Raw genomic sequence first — 20610 nt, forward strand, 5'->3', positions numbered from 1 at the left:
AAGATGATCTAACAAGTACTGAAAATGTGCTTAAAGCAAATATATTTCGTACTAAAATGTAAAATGTTAACTAAATTATGCAAGAAAAGACATTCTATTTTTACACCAACGATAAAAATGATCGGATATCGAAGATACCATAAACGTCAAAAACACGTATGAAAATAATATGAAATCGTCAGCATATTATTTAGTTTCGTTTTTTTCTGGTAGGTCGTAGATATAACCTTGTTGCGCATCGGAACTGTTCTAAAAAAAAATATATATATATATAGTCGAGAATATAGTCGAGAATTTTAGATAGAAAAGAAAATCCATCGGTAAAATATTCGCGTGTGTTTAACGTCTATCGCTGTATAATACATTGTATTATTTCTTTTCTCGTTTATTATTTGAACGTACATGTTTCGTGGGTCTCGTCGCCTCCGATCGCTCAACAATGGATAAGGATGTGTGTAACTGTACCTACACACGTATAAATACATATAATATGCTGGTTTGTTCACGTAACGTTGTACATTCAAATTCCTCTGAATTTACTGGGTCAGAGGAAAACCCTCATGTCTCGTTCGGATCGATAAAATCCTTTCTCTACGCGAGTTTTACTTTTTGTTATTACCCGTCTGGTGCTTTTTGTATAACCCCCTCAGTTGAGCTCTAGAGTCTAAACCCTTTTGATCTAAATAATAACCTTCCAAACTTTGTGTTATGTGATATATTTGTATCCCAATTCCCCACTAGTTTCAAAATAGTGAAACGAAATCTGTTTGTGTTTGAAAATTTTAAAATGCAAAATGAGTAATAATTAAAAAAATATACATGTATCATTATTTTACCTGTCGTTTTACGTTAACGTTTTACTTATCTGTACGTTAATAAATAATAACATGAATATTTTTTCATTTGCTGTTTGTTATGTATATATTCTATGTTTAATGAAGAAATTAATTAAATAGGTACAGTTTGTAAGAATATTAACCAAAAATACGTTTAGCAGAGTCTGCAGTTAATTTTCCATGTACATTTTTATTTATAAGCTGGACAAAACTACTAAATGCAAAAGGTATCACGCGTATAGAGTTTAATTGAATATTCAATGGGTGACCGAACCCTTTTGGACTCAGTCTGAAAATTCTAATTAATTTAGTTTGTAATTAATGTTTTTCTTCAAATTGTTTTGTTTTGTATCATCTTGCATATATCTTTACGAGACAATCTTGCTTGAATTAGACATGTAAAATGATCTTTATTTAGGTTATAAAAGTAAATATTCATTGAATATTGGAGAATGAATATCTAATACTATTATGTAGTTATTATATGGCTAGTTATTACCTACTGTTATTAAGCTGTATGCTATAATCATATTTCTAACCTAAATGCATATTTTAGCCTTTAGGTTCAGTTTAAATATTTCGTTCAACCTTCAACACACTAAAACCGCAACTCCATACATTTTGGAGTTTATAATATTTATAATAACACACTTCATTATTAAATAAAAAAAGTAAGACGATTAATTTGCATTGTATGTTTAGATGTAGTTTAAAAAGCATTTACTCGCATGTACAATTTTGATACAATTATTTAAGTTTCAAATTTAATTTTAATTAGAATGAATTAAAATTGAAAAAAAAAAACAAAATATTTTCATAATTCATACCTAAATCATATTTATTTTTGATAATACATTTCAGAACAATCGTAGAAAATGAATAGTACATTTTTACCAAATTAAAAATGTCATATATGTATATAGAAGATACACATATAATAATATTTATGAATTTGACATGTACTCAGATTTTTGTAGGTTTTAATTATATTTACACAGAAAAAATACCAATCAAGTATGAAGTAAAATAACAAAAAAAAAAAATGTAAACTGTTTAATTAAGCAAAACAAAATAATATGTTTAATATCACCTGCGGTTAATTGTTTTCGTGTATAAAAGACCGCAGTCCACATATGCTTCAATACTCAGTGGTTAAGCCACAGTGGTATTATATATTTTGATAAATTACATTTCATTTCAATCAGACCATAATACAAAATGAGTGAGAGAGCGATTTTTTTGGTTATAACAATCAGTTTAAGCGTAAGTATAATTTTATAAAAATAATGTTATAGTTTAAATTATTATTTGCAATAAATTATTATCATTAATAGATCTCAATATAATAACTGTAGTTCATATAGAAAAATAAAATTAAACATTTTTTTTTTTTTATGTAATCTTTTATATCTTAATTATATTGTATTACTTATTGTATACATTTTGAACTAAGCTCTGATTTTGAAATTAAAAATAGTTCTTAGAATTTGTATTTAATTTTTAAGTATAGGTACTCTAGAAACTTTTTCGTATATTTTCTATAAATAATAAATGTCCATAGGTACAAATATAATAAATGTATAATTAATATTATAATATTACGTATATGCTTTAATGAATACTATAAATACGAAATATTTTTTGTTATTTGAGCTATATTAAAATATAAATTAGGAACAATTTACGACTATAATTTAGTCTTATTTAAAACTCAGAAAAGTGCAGAAAAATTAAAAATGTTTTTTTTTATTTTGAAATTTGTCTTTTTAATAAATCAGACTTAACTAAACTTAGTTAACTAAGGATTTTTAAATGTGTTGTGTATTTACTATTTTGTTTCAATTATTTGTATATTTTATATCTTATGTAGTATATAGGTATATTTGATATAGTAAAATTTAGATAAATTCTTAAATTATAAAAATATTAATTATTATCTAGGATTAATAATTGATTTTAGAAGGAACTACGTAAAATTTGTTGATATATTACTCCCTTTACCCTAAGATACTTCTGAATAATAAAAAATAAAAATAAAAAAAAAAAAACATTATAAAACCAATAAACACGCACTTTTTGTATTAATCATAACTTAAAATGACTATCCAACATCCAATTAAATAACATTTTAAATAAATATTGTAAAACTTTCACAGCTATTGTTATAATAAAAATAAAAAATCACATTCATTATTTTATGATATAGTTTATACAGATTACACATTTAATTTTTATAATAATTGTATTTATTTTTATATTAAAATGAAAAAAAAAATGAAACATTTAGGTAAATCTGTTTATTTATCAAGAACAAATTAATTTGGTAAATTACAATAGGTCTTATTCTTTGCAATAATATATGTGTTACTGGCACATCTAATTGATTTGTTTTCCTACAGTTTATAAGTTTTCATTTTTTTTTTTTTTTTTTGTTATTAATAATATTTTTACAGAAAATTATTTCTGGGTTTCTTGTAGAAAATAAGATTGAAACAATATTGTGGCGTTGCAATTTTACGATTTTTATTTCTTTTAAGGTAATATGCAAATTAAAATGACTATGCATCCTGTGGTTGCATGTTTATGGTTAATGTCTCACCTAAAAAATAATAATAAAAAAAAAGATAAGAAATTAACATTAATATAATAATTTATAATAATCAACATTTGTTTTAAAATGCGATAAATTTAGTGTTTATTAAAATTTGGTAGAAAATACATTGTCTAATGGCATTGTGTTGTATCTCAATCGTATACAATTGATAACTAGTTTAAAGTAACTTATAATCCATTAATATAATACATATAACGGTATAGTATAAAATGTGATGATAAATTATACATACAAATGATGAACAATTTTTGAAGAATCAATAATAAAATATATATATATTTTGTATATTCAACTTTCCTACAAAATGAAATTCAAAACAATTTTTTCATACAGATATCCTTGTTTTGAATTTCGTACTTCAAAAAAACATTTAAAAATTACACTATTTAAATTTTAGAGATCGATCTAAAAATTATCTTTTAATTTGTAATTTATAAATGGATATGTATTCGAGGAAACAAATTTTATGTCATCATTTAAGTCATTATGTAAAATTCTGACAGATTGCTAGATCCTCCTATATAAATAACAATTTTGCATTAAATATGATATTATTTTAAATTATTATAATACATAAAATATAATTTCAATGAAAATAATTATTATAAGTTGAATAGCTTGCATTGTATATTTAACTATGACTGTTGAATGTTGTAGTTGTATGTTTAGTGAAAAGGGTTTGTATTTTAATTCTTGGTTTTACACATTATGACGTGGTATTTCGAGGAGAAAAAAATATATTTGTTAAAATTATTGTAGTAGAAACTAATTTATAAAAAATACAACAAATTAAAAATATTTTTGATTTAAGTACTATTGTGATATGAATTAAACACCATTTAATTTTCTACATTGTTTTAAATACTTACCTTTATATTATTTGCTTAAATATTGTTTAATCATTATTAAATATTCAATGATAAATCAATGTCTAAATACTTATTAATTGAGTTATTCAATATTTCAACGGCTATTTAAATTAAGTTATACACAAAAACTAAAATGCATATGAATATCTATAAAAGTTGGATGAGTTTGTTTATTACTTTAATGAGTCAAGTGAGATTTAAGCATATTTCATATACTAGAATAGTAAAATATGGATAAGTAAAAAAAAAATATTATCAAGTGAAAAAAATACTCATTAGTGTATAGTACCCATCTGGTTGAAATGTATAGCCCACTGAGAAATAACATTACAAAAGGTCTATTATAGTAAATTAACGGTAAAAAATGAGAAATAAAATTAATAATTAACCGGAATAAAATAAAAACAGTCACACAAAAACCAACCACATAGTTATAAATGAAATAGATAAAAAACAGATAAGTACTACAATACTATAATATTCTTCAAGATTTAATAGACCTACTATGCATCTCTAGACAATAACTTTCTTATGCGAATTCTAGAACTTAAGGTTTCATTATCTGAAACTTGTAGAGTCAACCAAAATATATCTACCAAATCTCTAAATTCAAAAGCACTTATGAACATTTCATAGCAATTCAGTACTAAACTGAATGTGGTACCTAGTAACACATAAAAAAATCAAGTAATCCACGATGGTATAGTTGGTATAGTTGATATGCTTATCATTGTCATAAATGGAAAATTATATGATGTAATAAAATTATACAAGACAAATTGAATTTAATAAATTAATTTACTAATATTATAAGCCAAATCTTTACTAAAATAATTGTTTTAATTGGTTTTTATTCAGCTAAAAGCCTATTTAAATATCCATTTTCTTCTTCAAAAAAAATAATTTTATTAATTTAATAAATTATATCATATTTATTTTAATATTATATTAAAAAAAATAGTACATACTATATTATTATTTTAAGTAAGGCAATTGTTTAATTTATACTTTTAGAAAATATGTATATATATTTTTACCCTTAGAATATTATAGGTGTATAATGTATATACATATATTTAAATAATGACATATTAACTATCAGAATTGTTATTTGTATTATTAAATATGTTTATATTTATAAATGATGTATATTTAATAAAATAATAAATAAAAATATTCGGATTAATATTGATGTAAATAAATTATTATTTCTCAATTATAAAATAAATCATCAAATACCATATCATACCATATTAATTTGTAATCGGAAATTAGAAGAGAATAAATTCATGAATGTTTTTTCAATAAAACGTTTTACGTAGATATGTAATTATAATAACATTTAGTTTTTCATTATTTAAATAAAGTATTATTTACGTCGGAAACTACAATAGATATAAATTAGATGTACATATTAAAAATTAATACAATAATGATATATTCAACGACTTGTTAATATTTAGCTTGTAATTTTGTGTAGGTTACTTGTGGCTTAGATTTGTTTAGACGTGATGGTATTAATGGATATAATGGATATTTAGCAAAAAGAGATGAAATTATAATGTCGCCAGATAGTATAGCTGCAGAGTTTATAGATTCGAAAAATTTAATGAAACGAGATACAATAGAAGATATTGTAACGGAAACCACAACATCTACGAATGTTGAAAATCAAGTGGTTAATTCAAATCCCGCATCACAATTAGTTAAACGATGTAATTATGTAAGTAAATCATATTGTTATTTTATAATATATTAGAACAATAATAGTACAAGTATTAGCTTTTAAATATTTATTGTTGTAGAAAGTAAGTGTTATTGATTTGAAAATGATTTTTTTTTTACGACACATAATAATCATTAACTATTTGAACATTTTTTTAAAGTATTTTATTTTATGTATCTATAACTATTATTATTAAAAAAAAAAAAAAAATTACGTCCAAAACATATTATAGAGTATAATTATTATAGTATGCGGTTTTAAGTTTTTTATTTTGATAAAAGATACTAAAGTATTTTTTTTTAATTTTGTATTTTAACGTTTTTAGATAGGTAGGTACTAATATCAAACTCAAATATGATATACATATGTATATCAAAAAACGAAAAATTACTAAATTTCATTATATAAAAACAATTTCACATTAATACTTGATCAAAATATGATCAACATGATGAATACTCACCCTCAATTCTAAAAAAATTACAATTATTATCTTTATCGTTTAAAGCTTAATAAAACAGATTAATTAAGTACACGAACTTAATTATATAAGTTGATAATAAGAAAAACGGTTATATATTTTTTTCTATATCGGGAATCAGTTGCAATGCACAACATATTAATAGTTAAAACTTTTAACTGTTATAAGTAAACTTCTATTGTCTGTACACTATATAAATATTTTAACTTATTTCAAACAATTTATAATACAAACCTATTCACATAAATTTTAAATATGTTGGTATTGAATTACGAGTTAGGTAATATTATATATATATATGTTATATTAAGTTTGGTTATACTTTATGTTGAACTGAAATACTAATAAAAAGATCTTAACCGTTAAAGACAACGTTAACAATTGTAAATGTATATAATTTATTTTAGTCGACTTTTAAAAAAATAATCACTGACACACTGCCTGTGCTCAAAGTAGTTTTTATACTTATAGAATAATTTATTATTTAACATTGAATTTATATTCAATATATCCATGAATATTATTTTATAAATAATGTTGTAGTAAACTAAAAAACAAACGGTTATATAGAAGGACCAAATTTTTATTTAATTTGTATATAATTCCTTAAATTGTATTTATTATTTTATACATGTTTAGGACCAGATATGTAGTAGCTCTAATTCAGAAACAAATATAGAAACCCATAATGTTGAGGTAAATGTTTCATAAAATATTATGTAGTAATAATATATATATATATATATATATAGAAATCATGTTTGAATATAAAATATGTGTTTGTTTAGGAAACAGCAACACAGGAATCTTCATCTTGCTCATCATCTTACTCATCATCCAGTGAAACTGATGAAATAGTTAAGAATGATTCAGTAAGATAATTATTACATTACATATAATTCCAAAAAATTTAGTAATACGTTAGCAAATCATCATTGTTTAATATTCACAATTTAATAATATGTTATTTTTATGATATAAACTCTTATTTAATATTATATTTTGTAAAACTTATTCAGGGTAAGATATGTCAATGCTCTGATTCAAAAACAAATGTAGAAGTCCGTGATATTGAGGTAAATATTTCATAAAATATTATGTAGAACAAAAATATATAATACTAAATGTATATTTATTTAGAAAAAGGAAAAAAAAGAAAAAAAGGAATCTTCATCTTGCTCATCATCCAGTGAAACTGATAAAAAGGTTAAGAAAGATTCGGTAAAATTATAATTATATTGAATATAATTCTAATAAAAAAATAAGTTAACAAATCATCATTTTATAATATTCATGTTTTAATAAAAAGTTTTATTTATGCTATTAACTTCTATTCAAAATCGTTATTAATACTTGTTTAGGATAAGCAATTTAAATGCTCCGAATCAAAATCAAAAGAAGAAAACCGCGATAGCCAGGTAATTATTTTCATAAAATATTATGTAAAAGAAACATAAATAATATTCATGATATTATATTAAATATGTTTTTGTTTAGAAAAAAGAACAAAAAGAAAAAAAGAAATCTTCATCTTCCTCATCATCTAGTGAAACTGATAAAAAGGTTAAGAAAGATTCGGTAAGATAATTATTACATAGTATATCATTCCAAAAATATTAGTAATAAGTTAACTAATCATCATTACTTAAAATTTACGTTTTAATAAAATTATGTTTTTATAATATGAATTTCTATTTAACGTTGTATTTTATAAAATATATTCAGGATAACAAATGTAAATGTTCTGATTCTAAAACAAAGGGAGAAAACCACAATAGTGAGGTTATTATTTTCATATTATATTTTGTTATGTTTTCAATATTATTCAAGTATCTATTAACTATTTTTATTATGTAATACATGTATAGGATAAGAAATGTAAATGCTCTGATTCAAAAACAAATGTAGAAACCCGTGATCTTGAGGTAAATATTTCATAAAATAGTATGTAGAATAAAAATATATAATATTAAATGTGTATCTCTTTAGAAAAAAGAAAAAGAGGAAAAAAAGGAAAAAAAAGAAAAAAAGGAAAAAAAAGAAAAAAAAGAAAAAAAGGAATCTTCATCTTGCTCATCATCTAATGAAACTGATAAAAAAGTAAAGAAAAATTCGGTAAAATTATAATTACGTTATAGTTATGCATATGTTTATAGTTAATTTGTAATTATATTTGTAACCTAATTCAAAAAACATAGTGCATTCACATACTATCATTCTATAATGTTTATGTTTTAATGTAAATATATTTATATCATACTGATTTTATGTAATAAATGTTTAGGATAAGAAATGTAAAGGTTCTGATTCAAAAAACAAAGGAGAAAACCAAGATCGTGAGGTAAATTTTTCATTAAATAATATCAACATAGCATCAACATATTATAAAATATTCATGTTATCAATATTATTAAAATGTCTATTATATTTTTTTATTATATGATACGTATAATATAAGGTAAGAAATGTAAGTGTTAATATAAATGTATATTTATTTAGAAAAAGGAAAAAAAAGAAAATAAAGAAAAAAAGGAAAAAAAAGAAAATAAAGAAAAAAAGGAAAAAAAGGAATCTTCATCTTGCTCATCATCCAGTGAAACTGATAAAAAGGTTAAGAGAGATTCGGTAAAATTATAATTACATTGTATATAATTCCAAATACATAGTGCATTCACATACTATCATTCAATAATCTATTTATATCATACTGATTTTATATCATAAATGTTTAGGATAAGAAATGTAAATGTTCTAAAAAAAATGTAGAAACCCGTGATATTGAGATAAATATTTCATATTATATAATGTACAATAAAAATATATAATATTAAATGTATATTTATTTAGAAAAAGGAAAAAAAAGAAAAAAAGGAATCTTCATCTTGCTCATCATCCAATGAAACTGATAAAAAGGTTAAGAAAGATTCGGTAAGATTATAATTACATTAAAAAATAATCATTCTATAATATTTACGTATTAATAAAAAGTTTTTTTTTATGATATTAACTCCTATTTAATATCTTTTTTATGTAATACGTGTTTAGGATAAGACATGTAAATGCTCAGAATCAAAAACAAAAGGAGAAAACCGTGATGGCGAGGTAATTATTTTAATATTTTAATATGTTCAATTAACATATTATAATATCTATAGTTTCAATACTTTTAATTATATTGAAGGGAATACTAACTATTTTTATTAATTAACATATGTATTTTGTTTAGGTTAAGAAATGTAAGTGTTCTGAATCCAAATCGAAAGAAGAAAAACGTGATAACGAGGTAATTATTTTCATAAATTATTATGTAGAATACAAATATAGAATATTAAATGTGTATTTCTTTAGAAAAAAGAAAAAAAAGAACAAAAAGAAAAAAAGGAATCTTCATCTTGCTCATCATCCAATGAAACTGATAAAAAGGTTAAGAAAGATTCGGTAAAATTATTATTTCGTTGTATATAATTTCAAATACATAGTGCATTCACATACTATTATCCAATAATATTTATGTTTTAATGTAAATATATTTATATCATACCGATTTTATGTAACAAATGTTTAGGATAAGAAATGTAAATGCTCTGATTCAAAAACAAATGTAGAGATCCGTGATGTTGAGGTAAATATTACACGAGATATTGAGTAGAATAAAAATGTTTAATATTAAATGTATATTTATTTAGAAAAAAGAAAAAAAAGAGAAAAAGGAAAAAAAAGAAAAAATAGAAAAAAAGGAATCTTCATCTTGCTCATCATCCAATGAAACTGATAAAAATGTTAAGAAAGATTCGGTAAAATTATTATTCCGTTGTATATAATTCCAAATACATAGTGCATTCACATACTACTATCCAATAATACTTATGTTTTAATGTAAATATATTTATATCATACCGATTTTATGTAACAAATGTTTAGGATAAGAAATGTAAAAGCTCTGATTCAAAAACAAATGTAGAGATCCGTGATGTTGAGGTAAATATTGCACGAGATATTGAGTAGAATAAAAATGTTTAATATTAAATGTATATTTATTCAGAAAAAAGAAAAAAAAGAAAAAAAGGAAAAAAAAGAAAAAATGGAAAAAAAGGAATCTTCATCTTGCTCATCATCCAATGAAACTGATAAAAAGGTTAAGAAAGATTCGGTAAAATTATTATTCTGTTGTATATAATTCAAAATACATAGTGCATTCACATACTACTATCCAATAATACTTATGTTTTAATGTAAATATATTTATATCATACCGATTTTATGTAACAAATGTTTAGGATAAGAAATGTAAAAGCTCTGATTCAAAAACAAATGTAGAGATCCGTGATGTTGAGGTAAATATTGCACGAGATATTGAGTAAAATAAAAATGTTTAATATTAAATGTATATTTATTCAGAAAAAAGAAAAAAAAGAGAAAAAGGAAAAAAAAGAAAAAATAGAAAAAAAAGAATCTTCATCTTGCTCATCATCCAATGAAACTGATAAAAAGGTTAAGAAAGATTCGGTAAAATTATTATTCCGTTGTATATAATTCAAAATTCATTGTGCATTCACATATTATAATTCTACAGTGTTCATATTTTAATGTAAATCTATTTATTTCATACTGATTTTAATAAATAAATGTTTAGGATAAGAAATGTAAATGCTCAGATTCAAAAAACAAAGGAGAAAACCGTGATGAACAGGTACATTTTACATAAAATATTATGAAACATTAACAAATATAATGCTCATGTTTTATTGTTCATTTTTTAATATTATTTAAGTGTCTATTAATTATTATTTAAATTATGTAATATACGTACAGGATAAGAAATGTAAATGCTCCGATTCAAAAACAAATGTAGAAACCCGTGATGTTGAGGTATGTATTTATAACATACTAGGTAGAATAAAAATATATAATATTAAACCTGTATGTATATAGAAAAAAGAAAAAAAGAAATCTTCAACTTGCTCATCGTCCAATGAAACAGATAAAAAGGTTATGAAGGATTCGGTATGATTATAATTAAATTGTATACAAAATATAATAGTAATAATAATTATTATATTGAATATGTAATACTATGTATTTGTATTGTTTAATGATGTATAAGTTATCCTTTTTTTTTTTTTATGGTAAACAGTGCAATAGTTCAGATTCAATAAAAGAAATTGGAGAAATTAAGGTAAAATATTTTATTAAGTTAATTAAAATGTATAATAAACGTTTTTGTATCTGTTCGTATTAATTGCAAGTATATGTAACAAACAAATTAATAAATAATATTGTTTTAATGTTATTTGATATTTTATTTTCGTTTTACGGTAGTCTGTTATTTTATTATTTTAATAGATAATTCAACTTTTTTGTTCTTAATAATTTAAAAATGTTATGATTTTAAATCTATAGATGATATTTTGAATTATTAAAAATACGTTAAAATTGTGTTTTATAATATATTTTTTAGAGTGGTAGCCGAAGATATTCTGAGTCGAAATCTGACGTAATAAACAGTGAAATTATGGTAATTATTAATATTTTGTATAAACAATGTATTTTATTCATATTATAGTTCTATTGTACAAATAAAATATATTTATTTATTTAGAAAAATGAAAACAAAAAAACCTCATCTACATCAATATGCAACGAAAATAGTAAATCTGGAATGTGCCAATCGGTAAATACTATATTTTGTTAAACAGTATATTATAATAGTAATATTTTTATGCCAGCTTATAAATTAATTAATTTTAACAAAAAAGTGAATTTTAACTTAATTAATATATATAATGTCTATTTTTTAGGTCGACCAATACAGATCAAAGACAGATGATGAAATTACGGGAACGATGGTGAATAAAATTTTTATTACACTTTAAGTATTTATACTAATTTATCTTTTATAATTAATTTCTCTATTCTTTATTTAGAATAATGAAAATAACATATCGTCATCTTCTATGTCATCTGGAAGTAATACAAAAGGAATTAAGCAATTGGTAAATTCTTTGAACAATTTTTTATGTTATTACTTTTACATTTTGAAAATATTGTTCTACTTAAATTATTGTAATCTCATTAAAAATACGTGTATATTTTCGATGCATATTAACGTAATATAATTGCTTCGTATGAATTATAAATATGAAATATAGATCAATAGTTCAATTTTATATTAAAAATTTTATTCAAACTATACATACATCGTTTTAATTATTTTTTCATTTTTAATAAATATTTTTCTTGTCTATATATTTTTAGAACAACCAACAAATTAATTATTCTGAGTCGGAGACTGAAGAACAAGACAATGTAACGATGGTAAATATTAATACAGTATACATTAAATATATTTAATATTAAATTTAAATTTAATAACAATATTTTATTATTCAGTTAAATGAAATAAACGAATCTTCTTCATCTTCATCGTCCCGCTGTGGAAGTAGTAAAAATGAAATAAACAAATCGGTAAATAATTTGATGATTAACATATTTTCTCCTAATATTTTTTTACAAACATATAATTAATTTAAACCTAATTATAAAACATATATTTGGTTAATTATATACTCAATAAATTTAAAAATAAGGTGGTTCAATTATACACATGCTTTCGTGTTATTTATACTTTAAAGTATATCTAAATTATTCTAATAACTATTTTGTTTTTATAAATATAATATAACACACTTATATTTTTAGAATAATCAACAATATACTTATTCCGAGTCAGATAATGAAGAACACGACAATGAAACGATGGTGAATATTAATATAATTCACATTGAATAAATTTAATATTATAATATTGTAATTTGATAGTAACGATATTTTAATTGTTTAGTTAAATAGAGAAATTAATTCTTCATCTAAATCAATGGGCTATGGATGTAGTAAAAATGAAATTAACCAATCGGTAAATAAAATCGAACTGTCTAAGTATTACTTTAATTTAATAACACTAATAATTTAGTGGTTTTAGTAGGTATAATAGGTATATGTATTATATTTTTAGCTTAAAAATAGAATATGTTAATTACAATGCATTTAAAATTATTGATTAAATTAAACACAAAACTATATAATATATTAATATTTATTATCTAATTTAAATTGTATTATTTTTAGGGGTTACAACGTAGTAGTTCAGAATTAAATGTAGATGAAAAATCTATAGCAATGGTAAATACTGTATAAAACATAATCGTACATATTTCTTTTTTTTCTTATTTTAAATTTATTAATTTTTTTTATTTTTAGATAAAACAAGGAAGCAAATCATCAACAACTTCATCATCAGTAAGTAATATTATTATACTTGACAATTTAATAATATGAAATATATGATACATGGATTGTGAATATATCATATTTAATTCAATTAAGTTACTAGATAATAATTTTTTAAATGCAAATATAATATATATATATATAAATAATTAGTTAGCAGTATTTATTACTTATAGCTACACATACGTAAATTTTAAAATAAAATAGTTTGATGCTTATGTTTTGATTTTTTCATCAATTAATATTGTATTTTCAGGGTTATAATCAACGTAGCATGGTAGAATCAAATTCTGCACGTGGAGAATCAAAAAATATTATGGTAATTAATAAATCTACGTAAAAAATAAAATAAAATACTAGGATATTATGTTATTACAATTTCGACATCCTATGTTATTTTTGTATTAAACTATGATTTTTATTTTTTTAGGTAAAGGATCAATCTACGTCGTCTTCATTGTACAGCCAAGAAGATGAAAATGCAATGGGAATCGCGGTAAATTACAATATTTTTTTACTATAATTTATACACATAGTTAGAATACATTATTTATAATTTTGGAATAAAAAATAAAAAACAAAAACCATTGTTATTAATTTTAAACAATGTAAAAAATAATGATAATTAATTAACATTTTTATTAGGATTTGTAGAAACGCATTTAAAATTTATAAGTAATATATGAAAATGTATTTAAAAAATACATAGTTAAGTGAGCCACTTTAAAGTGCATCGTAATTTATAGTACGTGTTCATAAATTAGCATTGTATCATTCAATGTCTAAAATAAATTATACATACATTTACTTTGTTTGAATTTAACACTTAGATATTTATTGTAGTAAGAATAATTAGGCTAACATTCATGAACAAATAATAAATTAATCATACAAAGTGAATATAATATATAAACACAGTATGTCCCAAAGGTATCCTATATCACTCTATGTGGAAAAGCTATTTATTTAAATAGGTGTTTTCAATAATAATCTATAACAAGAATTCTACTTAATATTATAAATTTCAAAAAAATGTTTATACAGTTAAATTCTTGAAAGTGAGTATCCATTTTTAGAATGTATATGTGTGTTGGTGTTTTTCAATGTCTGTTATCAGAATCTGAAGTTGAAAAAAATGATTTACTTTTACAATTTGAGGATTGTTTCTGGTAGAAATACATTAAGTATTTTCAAAGGATAGACATTTTTAAATTCTCAAAAATTTTTATTTTAATAGCAACATATTAATAAAAGCAATAGTATTAGGCAAAATTGATTTATTTTAATTTAGCAATAATACAGCAATAATATATAAATTTGTAGATAATTTTTATTATTCGTACTATTCTCATTACTTAAAAAAAATAAGCCATTATATAGATAATTTTTGAATGTATATTTTAATTTGAAAAATATAAAATATAAATTTAATAATTTGAATTTGAATCTTTAATTATTTAACCTAATATTATTATTATTTATTTTGTTGAAAAAATGTACATTAAATATTTATAATATGTTTATAAACATAATACACTAAATATGGATAGATATAAAATTGTATCATGTTGTTGATTTATTATTTTAGCAAATAAGTTAATATATAAGTATATTATATGATACTCATTGAGTCTTTTATTTAGAAAAAAGAACAATTGGGATATTCATCTTCTTCTACTTATATTTCTGGCGGTAAAACAGAAATTAATCAAGCGGTAAATAATATTATTTTGATCATTTCATAATATATTGTATTAACTATGTTTTAATCAAATGATCTATTTTTTCTTTTTAAAGTCACAAAGGTCAGAATCAAACCAATTTGAGCGAAATGTGGTACGTATTTAAACTATAATTTAAAATTAAACTAAATTTGGACTTAACTAAGAATTATTTTATATCTTATAGAATTATAGCGAATATGAAAATCAAGAAGAAGAAGAAGAAAGCCAATCTGGATGCTCCTATTAATGAATCTGATATTATCTAATTTATTATAATATTGCCATTGAATATTAAATTTTTAATATCTTGTAAAAGGCTTAACAATTTTAAATACAATTAAATTAAATTAATATATATGTTATATTTATTTTATGCACGGTAGGTACCTAAACAAGTAAAATCTTTTTAAAATAATTTAACATTTGATAATAGGAATTACTAAGCTTTAGGACTATTTGTATGATTAGGTACTAGATAAAAAAAATAGATTATATTTTAAAATTTAAATACATAGTTAGTTTAGAAGTTTCACAAAAATATTTTGATTACTTAGATGAAAATACAGTTACTTTATTAGTGAAACCGATAATAATCTATGTTTAAAACAGCTTCATGGGGCTAATAAGGATAACACGTGATCACGTGAGCTATGTCACTTAAGATATGTAAGAAGGTAATGATCTTAGAAACAATTAGTGTTTGAGGTTAAGATCATAATATTACCTTGGAAACCTTTCGACATCATTGACTGTATGACAATATATAATATATATATATATATATATAAATATTATTTTGAATTATCCTTTTATATATTGGTGAATGTCAAAATTAATGGGTTCTTATTTATACATTTGCATACTTATATGTAAATTTGTTCTAAATTAAAAAAAAGTTTGAGGTTAAAAAAAGTATAACTGGTATACACTATACATATTTAGAAGAAAGAATTGTAAATATGCTCATATTATAAATCTCTATTGCTTATAATTTTCCGACAAATTTAATTTTAAATTTTAAAACAATTGAAATAATTATATTATTATTTTAAAGTATTAAGAATAAAATTTATTTTTGAATAATTTATGATATCAATATCAATAACTTTGAATGTTTAAAAATTTTATAATTGATAATATTATAAAGAATTTGTTTTTTTTATCTTCAATTAGTATCTTGTACTCAAAAAAAGTCAAGCCTACGGGTATTTTTACCATCTTATGAACATCAATGAACGAAATTTATATTCAGTAAAACCAGTTTTGTGTTGTTAGTCTTAATATTAAGCTTAAATTTTCTTATTGTGAGTATATAATTTAATAATAAGAATATTATCCAGGTCTGAATGTAATTTTTTTGTGATATATTTTTTTTAAATTTTTTCAAACAAGTAATATTGATTTTTTTGCTGGTTATTCTCAATTTATTATTAAAGTAGGTAATGGAATTCACTCCCTATCTAAATCACCAGAAATAAACCTGAATAATGTAGTATTTTTCTCCAAAAAAGTATAATTAACACACAAAAAACATAATATTGTAAAACCAATTTATTCATCGTTTCGCTTAGAAAATCGACGATATTCGTATATATATATTTAATTGTGGATGAAGATTTTATTTTGAAAGAAAATGGATATAGCTGGTTTTGGTATAGTTATTATACTAAAATAAATAGGTAAATCATGTTTTTAATGTAATTTTGTTAAATTATATTTTTAATTTTGTGATATTTAGAATCTTAAAATGATATTAAAATATAATGGGTAGTACCTTAAAACCCTACCTTGATTATCGTTAAGACATATGTAACATAATATGTATACTAATACTTAATAATTAATTTAATCCACTCTATCAATTTGAAAAACGATAAAAACTGATTTTTTTTTTTTAATTTGTTCTTTGGACGCTATGATTTATGGTTGCTATTAAATTTGAAATGGCTGAACAACACAATATTATACAAGGTGACCGAACTGAGGCGAGAGCAAATAAGAACTCATCGGTTTTAAAATTATTAAAATACATTTTAACATACAATTTAATAATTTGTTTTGATTGAATTTCACAGTAGCTGTTCAATAATATGTTTCTTAAAAATATATGGTACATTTATTTTATTTTTAAAAATAATATGTGATTTTATTATGTCAATCTGTGCAATTAGTTTATATTAAGAATATATAAATTCATAATTTTTACTTTAACTTATATTGTACCATTAGTATCTACTAGTTTAATTTATGATAACGAACACAGTTGTTACTTATTCTACATTTTATAATTTTTTACTTGCCTATACTAAAATTATAAATATACCTATTATAATGGATTTTTTAATGACAATTGAAAATTATATTAAAATTAAAATTTTACTAATACTACATTTTGTATATATAAAAAAATGAAACAAAACATAAATTATTAAAAAAAATACTCATATTTAATCAATTAAAAACAAATTGTATTTACTCATGATGAATTGATTTTAGAATTTCAAATGTCATCTTGAATAATGATTACTTGTATGACTGCATTAATAAATTTACCTGTAAAAACAGAACAAAAATTATGATTAGTTCTTATATACTAAAATAATTAATATATACTCGTAAAATTAGGCCAATGTTTGTTTTGAAAAAGAATATTTTATTTCTAAAAATTGTTTTTTTATTTTTAAATTTCTAAAGACAAACATATATTTTTAAAAATCGTTAAAATTAATATATTTTGGAAAGCTTACAACACAGCATTATTCCTAAGCTTATAAATATAAAAAAAAGACTGCTTTAAATAAATTATGAACTGGACATACTAGGATGACTTACGGTTTTCTAATATTTAGGGATCTCTTATAAGTATACGACACCTTTTAACAGAAAGTCGAAATACTTAGAAGAACTAAAAGAATACAAAATACTTAACACCTGAGATGAAGTCCTAGGATTAGGCCCAGAAGGATTATCTAAAGAATCCAAACTTATAAATGTCAAAAAAAAAAATAGTTTAAGAATTATGTGGATAGGAAATGTCTTACTGATGATGATGAATAAAAAAGTTTTAAATAATGTTCAATCACTTAACCATTTTTGACTAGATACGTATTATAATATGCTATAATATCTATAATAGAGATAGAGTTATGCACTCTGAAAAAGTTATTAAATAGATTGTATAATTTTATATTTCAAGTGGAGCGATGAATCTATTGGTTTTAAAAAAACGCGTATTTGTTTAACCTGTCATCATTTTTTGGAGCTCGTACAATTGAGCTCGTGGTTTTGATTAAATTTAATAAATAAATTGAAAAAATAACCAAAAAAAGTCAAAAGTTTCAAATATCTATAAGTAAAATATAATAAAACCAAAATTAGATCATAATATATACCTATATACGTCGAACGACGTACACCAGTTCTTCGAAAAACAGCAAGGTATAGTTATGCGGAAAAACAGTGCGTTCTCTCATTAATCGGAGTTTCAAAGAAAATGTATATTCTCAATTAAAGTTAACGTAATTTTGTAAATTTGTTATGTAATTAAACATTCATAAAATTATTTTAAAAATATTAATTTTTTATTCCTTTAGCTTGAATATTTTGATATAATTTTTTTGATTAGTATCATTCTTGAAACAATTTATGAATATTAGAAGAATATTCTATATGTGTGTTTGTTTGCAATTTTTAGAAAATTGAATACTTAAATGAAAAAATACGATTTTTTTCTTATCTATTTAGTTTTGGGCAAATATTTGTTTATATTATTATTATTATTATTATCAAAATTATATAAATATATTTTATTAATGTACCTACTATATTATATGTTCAACATTAAAATGTATAATACATTTTTATTAGATTCATTTAAAGTTGTATATTTAAACACTATTGTATTATAACGTACTTATTTAATTTTTGTTAATTATAATTTTAAGTTTTCTCAATATATAATAATAAGTCAATAAGTAAATATATATATTATATTAACAAATATCTTTAAAAATAGAAATTATTGACAAACCATCTTTCATTAGAATCATTTTTCGTATCATTGAATATTCAAATTATACTTATATCAGTAATAGTCAGATATACTCGAAACCTACCATACAGGCAAGCGACTTCCCAGTATTTTTTGTTGCGCCTTTATTGTAAATAACTGCAAATATGTTATTATTAACCTAGTTTGTATTTAACTAATGCTTATTACAAGTAAAATATAAATTTAGGAATTTATTTGATTCTCGTAGTGGTTTATTTAAGCAACAGACAAGATATCAAAATATGAATAAATAAAAATGTATTTAATAAAATAGAATATTGTTTTTAAATTTGTATTCATAAAATATAAATTTATTTAGAATTATAAGAGTTTTGTGTAGTTGTATAAGGTATAGTTCAGACTTTCATTGTATATTTCTCTTCTCGTGACCCTTAAATTTGCAACCTTCCATCACTATATTACGGAAATTTAAAAATGATTTCCTCCGTTTTTAATAGAATTAAATGTGAGTTCATTACTTTCACTTGTTGTAATAAATCTTGAATTCAATCACTAATGATGAACAATTTAAAGATATCATGTACATAGTAAAATATCTTGATGATTTATTCAATGTTAAGGCAATAACGCACGCTGTTTATTTAGTCTGTATAAACATAATACATCATACCAATCATTTTATTGTACAAGGGAAATTATTTTTAATAACAGTTTATTTTACTAGAAATGGGAATTTACTTTTAATTGAAAATAATGGAAATTAATATTTCAAAATTGATTTTTATAAATTCGCATGGGATCACATACGATTATTTAATCTGTCGTTTTACTTATTATGATATATTTTAGTCATTTAAACATAATAATTTAGAAACAATTATGCCTTATATAGTTTATTGTGATAAAATTATTTTATTTTATTAAAATAATTTTTAGTCAAATTTGGAGTGGTCGTAAAACTTATAATTTGAATGATATTCATCTCAATTTCAAAATACAATAATCATTTAAAATTATATAAATTAATTAGTGTCATTGTCATAAAAAAGTAATTTTAAAAA

General features: G+C 21.6%; 2 protein-coding genes across 28 annotated transcripts in view; one reads left to right on the forward strand and one right to left on the reverse strand.

Annotated features, from left to right (window-relative positions):
- Positions 1-20610, reverse strand: part of LOC113550889 (acetylcholine receptor subunit alpha-type acr-16-like) — a 186281-nt gene that overhangs the window by 78144 nt on the left and 87527 nt on the right. The gene's annotated exons all lie outside the window — the stretch shown is intronic.
- On the forward strand, positions 1961-15892 carry LOC113550711 (glutamic acid-rich protein-like). Of its 24 annotated transcripts, none has more exons than XM_026952726.1 (42): positions 1961-2099; positions 5800-6042; positions 7166-7222; positions 7315-7398; positions 7546-7602; positions 7667-7747; positions 7888-7944; positions 8024-8104; positions 8252-8308; positions 8395-8451; positions 8516-8641; positions 8811-8867; positions 9026-9151; positions 9374-9454; positions 9572-9628; positions 9753-9809; positions 9875-9964; positions 10092-10148; positions 10213-10320; positions 10448-10504; positions 10569-10676; positions 10804-10860; positions 10925-11032; positions 11160-11216; positions 11339-11395; positions 11459-11530; positions 11661-11702; positions 11985-12041; positions 12126-12197; positions 12325-12372; positions 12451-12519; positions 12782-12841; positions 12917-12991; positions 13226-13285; positions 13368-13439; positions 13652-13705; positions 13784-13822; positions 14070-14132; positions 14244-14309; positions 15457-15528; positions 15611-15649; positions 15722-15892. In XM_026952726.1, exons 1-42 carry the CDS (start codon positions 2055-2057, stop codon positions 15782-15784), a joined length of 3045 nt encoding a protein of 1014 aa, XP_026808527.1. In that variant the 5' UTR covers positions 1961-2054; the 3' UTR covers positions 15785-15892. The 24 variants fall into 24 exon arrangements, with proteins under 24 accessions (XP_026808527.1, XP_026808580.1, XP_026808546.1 ...); XM_026952779.1 differs by having other exon boundaries at positions 11459-11515; XM_026952745.1 differs by having other exon boundaries at positions 10925-11017.

This window comes from Rhopalosiphum maidis, chromosome 1, assembly GCF_003676215.2.
Source record: "Rhopalosiphum maidis isolate BTI-1 chromosome 1, ASM367621v3, whole genome shotgun sequence".
In the NCBI taxonomy this organism is placed as follows: domain Eukaryota; kingdom Metazoa; phylum Arthropoda; class Insecta; order Hemiptera; family Aphididae; genus Rhopalosiphum; species Rhopalosiphum maidis.

Coding starts and splice junctions, on each gene's coding strand:
- LOC113550711 (XM_026952726.1), top strand. CDS start 2,055: ATGAGTGAGAGAGCGATTTTTTTGGTTATAACAATCAGTTTAAGC. Junction 12,373..12,450: donor ATGAAATTACGGGAACGATG/GTGAATAAAATT, acceptor TTCTTTATTTAG/AATAATGAAAATAACATATC. Junction 13,286..13,367: donor AACACGACAATGAAACGATG/GTGAATATTAAT, acceptor TTAATTGTTTAG/TTAAATAGAGAAATTAATTC.